Source organism: Gymnoscopelus braueri (genome assembly GCF_963280865.1).
Source record: "Gymnoscopelus braueri genome assembly, chromosome: 4".
Classification (NCBI taxonomy): Eukaryota; Metazoa; Chordata; class Actinopteri; order Myctophiformes; family Myctophidae; genus Gymnoscopelus; species Gymnoscopelus braueri.
This window is the reverse complement of record NC_137605.1, coordinates 9,520,773-9,526,553: the sequence shown is the minus strand read 5'-3', so window position 1 is coordinate 9,526,553 and position 5,781 is coordinate 9,520,773. Positions and strand designations below refer to the sequence as shown.

Below are 5,781 nucleotides of genomic sequence, written 5' to 3'. Positions count from 1 at the left end.
GGCAGCAACTCAGAAGGTCCTGGTTGCGTCCGAAATCACATGCTACGTATCAGCATGCAGTTTTCCACAATACTTTTGAGCGCATACATAGGGCCTATGCTTCATTTTGGACATACTAATGATAACACACCTAATGTTAGGAAAGTGCCCCATCTTGTGACAAAGTACAGGTACTACTTATACATCTTCCTGTTAAATGCACTTGACAATGACAAGCCATCTAATCTACATATTACATGTGTATAATAGAAACATTATTGACTTCATGATGGAGGTTTGGTCACTGTCTGTGATGTCAATTCCTGATATGTTGATGTTGCGGTTTCTGCATTACAATGTGACATTCATATAGTGTCAACTGTTGCCATAGATGGGCAGTATTTCAAATACATGTAGTTGAAATACGTATTTAACACTTTTTTTTGCATTTTTTATTTGGCTGGAACGTGAAAAAATATAGATTTGTACTTGTATCAAGTTTCTTTCAGATCTTGTTTTTTTCTGTATTTTAAATACATAGAATATGTCATTTAATTCTCAAATTGACATATTTTAAACATTTACACAGGTTTATAAACTGTGGAATGAATGAAGAAAAGAAAAAATAGTGAGATGACACTTCTACTCTGCCTCTGATTGGCTTACCCTCAGAACAAATTCAACCACAAATGAGAGGCAGAGTACGGGGACCTCTTATCACCTTGCCTCAACTAGCAAATGAAGCCTCATGGAAATGTCCTCATGCATTAAAGATAGTTTACTGGTGTGATAACTACATTACTGCATAACCCCAAAATGGTCAGACAAGCCTAATATTTTATTATTTGTGAAGCTGTGTCAGTATCCTGGTATCAGTATCCTGGTCAGTATCCTGGTCAGTATCCTGGTGTCAGTATCATGGTCCTGGTATCAGTATCCTTGTCAGTATCCTGGTGTCAATATCCTAGTGTCAGTATCCTGGTGTCAGTATCCTAGTGTCAGTATCATGGTCCTGGTGTCAGTATCCTGGTCCGTATCTTGTTTTATTATTACAAAAACAAATTATCCTCTTAACCCTAATTTATACTTCAGAATTCGAATCTACAAGCTCACAACGTGTCACAATGTGTCGCGTGGTGAGCTTGGAGATCAGCAATAAAAAAGTGAAATGGGCCATGCTGTACATAATGCCAAAACGTTTGTACTCAAGTACAATTTTGAATACAGGCTTTAGAGTAATTCTACATTGTGGTATTGCTACTTTTACTTAAGTAAACAATCTGAGTACTCCTTCCACCACTGGTGGTGAGCAGTATTACAAAATCTCTCTCTCTATATATATATATATATATATATATATATATATATATATATATATATATATATATATATATATATATATATATATATATATATATATATATATATATATATATATATATATATATAACTGGTTTAACTGGACAGTTTAGGACAGACAGACAGCTGTGTAGGAGAGACAAAGCGTCGGTGCAGAAAAAGGTAGAAAAAATCTGGTGCATGATTTTATCATGGACCACTAGAGGGCAGTAGATGTGGTTTCTGGTGTCTGGACTCAGGAGATGACATTTCACAGTGTGACGGCTGTGACAGTGTGACCACACACTGTCACTGTTTTGACACATGGCCTATCAATGATGCACAATTGTAAGGTCGTATGGACAAACAGAAACCACCAAAAGCAGAGTTTAAGGTTATTTATTCAGACATTAAAAACAAATCATTCTCTCTCACCATGGCTCTGGACTGGATTAGAAAAGAGTCAAGGTGGGGTTCAGGCCAATTTGTAGGTTTGTCAGGAGACACACCTGCAACCACTGATTGGGCCAAGCCACCTTGTCTGTGGACAAGGTTTCGTAAAAGAGGTGTTGAAGAGGAACACTGGCCATTACACTGGACATTACATTGAAGGGAAAAAATATCTTATAATCTTAAATGAAATGTACCTAAAGTATTTTGTGTCTGTTTATGGCTCGTGAAGAGAAGTGACAGTATCGGAAATCACCCTGAGTATTTGGTTTGTTCTGGTGGGAGGGGCCATGGGGCTATATAGGGGTGAGCTGTCCATTTTCTCGCAGTTTGCTGTCAGAGTTCTGCTGAGAGAGGTGCTCAGTGTCCAGTCTCTAAGGAGGTGTGTATTTTGGTGTTTAAATGCATTTGTTGTTTATTTGTCATTATATAACTCATTATAATCATTAGATAATTTGTTATATTTTATTTCTATTGTAATAATACTTGACTTATAATATTGGATTATTTTGAGTTATAGGTTTTCTTTGTCCTGATTTACAGACGCCTGGTCTCCATTGTATTTTGATACTTTATTCTTGACACTTGGGGGAAATAAAAACGTGTTCAAACTTGCCTATCTGCGTGCCTCTTGCCATCTTTGAGAACATGTGTAGTTGTACTAAAGGTTACACACTACCCTCCCCCAACCTGGGGTGTGACATTGGCCCTCCTGCGTGTGTCTCTCTCTCTCTCTCTCCCTCTCCATTTGACTTCTAATGTTTGTCCTCTGTCCCCCTTAGCCATGTCTCAGAAAGTTCCTCAACTGGCCGCTGCCATGATCCTCATGATCGACACCTTCAATAAGTTCGCCAAGAAGGACGGAGACGCTGAGTCACTCAGCAAGGGTGAGCTCAGTGACCTGCTCAAGTCCGAGCTGGGAGACTTCACAAGTGTGAGTGTTCTTTTTTAATTATTTTTACTCCTTTTACTTTTGGCCAGTGTTCATTTTGTTACCCATTTTTTTTTTAATCGACTACCTTTTTTTTCACTGATAAACTAAATGTAGCCATGATGACAAACTATGACTATAAATATATTGACAATTCTGTCAACAAATAAAAACTACACAAGTGTTAGGGAGGACTAGTGGAGAAGAGACTAGTAGAAGGTCCTACACAGATTTAGTATAGGACCTTCACAAGTGCGGTGATGGAAGAAGTCTTCAGCATTTACTAAAAGCGACACCATGTAAAAAAAAAAGAATAAAATGTAATGTCAAATCTGTATGGTAGAATATGTTAATACAATATAACTTATACAATTGGGATGGTTGTATTTGGTCTCCCTGCTCTTCTATTGAGATTTAGATCCTGTGTCTATAGGTGAGACATGACCTTTGACACCATCCTGTTTCTGGTTTGACACAAAATTTGACCTGAAGGTCAAGATTTAATTCATCCCGAGCAGGCAAACAGGAAAAAAGTTGATATATTTTTGAAACATTTTAACCACACAAATCTGGTACGGGCGTCCCTGCCACAAATATTATTCAGATGGGGATACGTGGACAATTACATACTGTATTAATTTGGTGGTCTTTGACATGAAAATGTTTGAGAACCACTGTTGTAAACAACATTTAGCAAGCAAGTCAAATACGCAACTACACTTTTAGAAACGAGCCCAAAAAATGCAACGCAACCCGCAACTACCAATATTCACAAGCGTCTTTACAGCACAGAAAAGCAAGCCCAAAGTCGCTTATAAAAAGCGGACATGGCAACACTGCTGTAAACCTGTGATGTAACAATGATGATTCTCTCACTCCCTCCCTCCTGCTCTCTCTAGGGCGGTGAAAAGGTGAAGGTAGATGAATTCTTCAACCAGCTGGACGAGAACAAGGACGGAACCATCTCCTTCCAGGAGTTCATGGTCTTCACAGCGGCACTGACCATGATGATCCAGGGACTGTCCAAGACTGTCCAAGACTGTCCCAGAAACCTGTGACAATGATCTTGATTCTGATTCTCTCTCATCCCTCCCTCCCTCTCTAGGGCGGTGATAAGGTGAACGTAGATGAATTCTTCAACCAGCTGGACGAGAACAAGGACGGCACCATCTCCTTCCAGGAGTTCATGGTCTTCACAGCGTCGCTGACCATGATGATCCAGGGACTGTCCAAGAAAGGAATTTAATTCAATCAATGCAACTTCCATCTAGAGAGAGTGGATGATGGAATGGGTGACCATGCTGTGGGGTCTACCTTGCTGTGACTCATGGAGAAAACATTAACACATGTTCACGAGTTGGGGTGTAACACATGTCATGTCATTTCATAACACAAATAAACATTGTTGATACAATTCTGTCTGCCTCAATGTTCCTTATAACTTAATCTGTGTCAGGGGTTCAACAGGGGGTTCGGGACCCCTGGGGGGGTCCTTAGAGTTACTACAGGGGGGCCGGCAAATCTTTTTGTGATAGGAACTTTGTTTTTTACATTAACCACTTGAACCCTAGCATCGCTATTATTCTTATTAGCCGATCTACAAGCTCACTTGTTGTGAGCTTGTAGATCAGCTATTTTTGGTGAAGAAAATTGGTGTTGAGGTAAAAAAAAAGAGCAGATCAAGTACAGAGCCAAATGTCAAGTTTACAATTGAGGGTTTGCGTGGTTAAATACACACAAAACAAACATTAATTTACACAACACTGATGACAGGGCTGTCAAACTAAGTCTATGAAATCTATGAAAAAGTTTAATCTGCAACACATTTTTATACAATATGTAGTGGGGGTCCCTGCTTCATGTCTCTCACAGCTAAGGGGTCCTTGGCCTGAAAAACCTTGAAGACCCCTGATCTATGTTCCTCCCTTGTCACACCAGCCTCCTTGTTAACAATTCAAATAATGGGGATGTAAGAGATTTTAGTTTTGTTGTTAAAATAGGTTTTAAACTCTCCAGAGACAGGGGGCAGCAACTCAGAAGGTCCTGGTTGCGTCCGAAATCACATGCTACGTATCAGCATGCAGTTTTCCACAATACTTTTGAGCGCATACATAGGGCCTATGCTTCATTTTGGACATACTAATGATAACACACCTAATGTTAGGAAAGTGCCCCATCTTGTGACAAAACAGAGGTACTACACATACATATTCCTGTTTCATGCACTTGACAATAAAAAAAAGGCGTGGGTTTCCGAGGCTACTTGACAATGACAAGCCATCTAATCTACATATTACATGTGTATAATAGTGACCAAACCTCCATCATGAAGTCAATGTTTCTGTCTGTGATGTCAATTCCTGATATGTTGATGTTGCGGTTTCTGCATTACACTGTGACATTCATATAGTGTCAACTGTTGCCATAGATGGGCAGTATTTCAAATACATGTAGTTGAAATACGTATTTAAAACACTTTTTTTGCATTCTTTTATTTGGCTGGAACGTGAAAAAATATAGATTTGTGCTTGTATCAAGTTTCTTTCAGATCTTGTTTTTTTCTGTATTTTAAATACATAGAATATGTCATTTAATTCTCAAATTGACATATTTTAAAGGTTTAATGACATTCACTTTTACACCACATTCAAAGTCTTTGTCCTGGTCCTTCAAAAGTGTACAAAAAGTTTTAAGTGAAAATTCCATTCCAGTGATCCATGGCAGGTGTTTTTCTCTCACATTTCTAAAGCCTTTTCAACTGCAATGAAAAAAGAAATCTTTGCCTGCGGGTGTCGCTGGTGAGGGATTTTGCCTGTCAATCATCGCCTCTGCTCCGCCCCCCCCAAAGGAAAGGATAGGGGAGGGGAGGGGCGAGGAGGAGAGTGGGCGGGATTAATCGACTGTGACCTCACTGTCGAAGGGCCAAGCTCAGATTACTTTTCAGCCTAATTATTCAGAAAACCCCAGACCACAGAAAATCCACTGAATGTTCTAAGTTCAGGTTTTTTGGGTGTAATTGAGGTCATAAAACCCCAAATAAAACATTGAAAATAAAAAAAGTGAAAATGAATGTCATGATACCT

At 39.1% G+C, this 5,781-nt stretch overlaps 1 protein-coding gene across 1 annotated transcript; it reads left to right on the top strand.

The window, feature by feature from the left end:
* Positions 1 to 2,521: 2,521 nt before the first annotated feature.
* Positions 2,522 to 4,112, top strand: LOC308084732 (protein S100-A1-like). The gene is made up of 2 exons (XM_080427579.1): positions 2,522 to 2,701; positions 3,804 to 4,112. The coding sequence occupies exons 1-2, from the start codon at positions 2,552 to 2,554 to the stop codon at positions 3,942 to 3,944; spliced, it is 291 nt and encodes a 96-aa protein (XP_080283705.1). The 5' UTR covers positions 2,522 to 2,551; the 3' UTR covers positions 3,945 to 4,112.
* The last annotated feature ends 1,669 nt before the right edge of the window (positions 4,113 to 5,781 follow it).

Bases quoted from the DNA above. Each gene is read 5' to 3' on its own strand.
- LOC308084732 (XM_080427579.1), top strand. From the start codon at position 2,552: ATGTCTCAGAAAGTTCCTCAACTGGCCGCTGCCATGATCCTCATGATC. The intron at 2,702-3,803 runs GTGAGTGTTCTT...CTCCCTCTCTAG, and splicing joins AGCTGGGAGACTTCACAAGT to GGCGGTGATAAGGTGAACGT.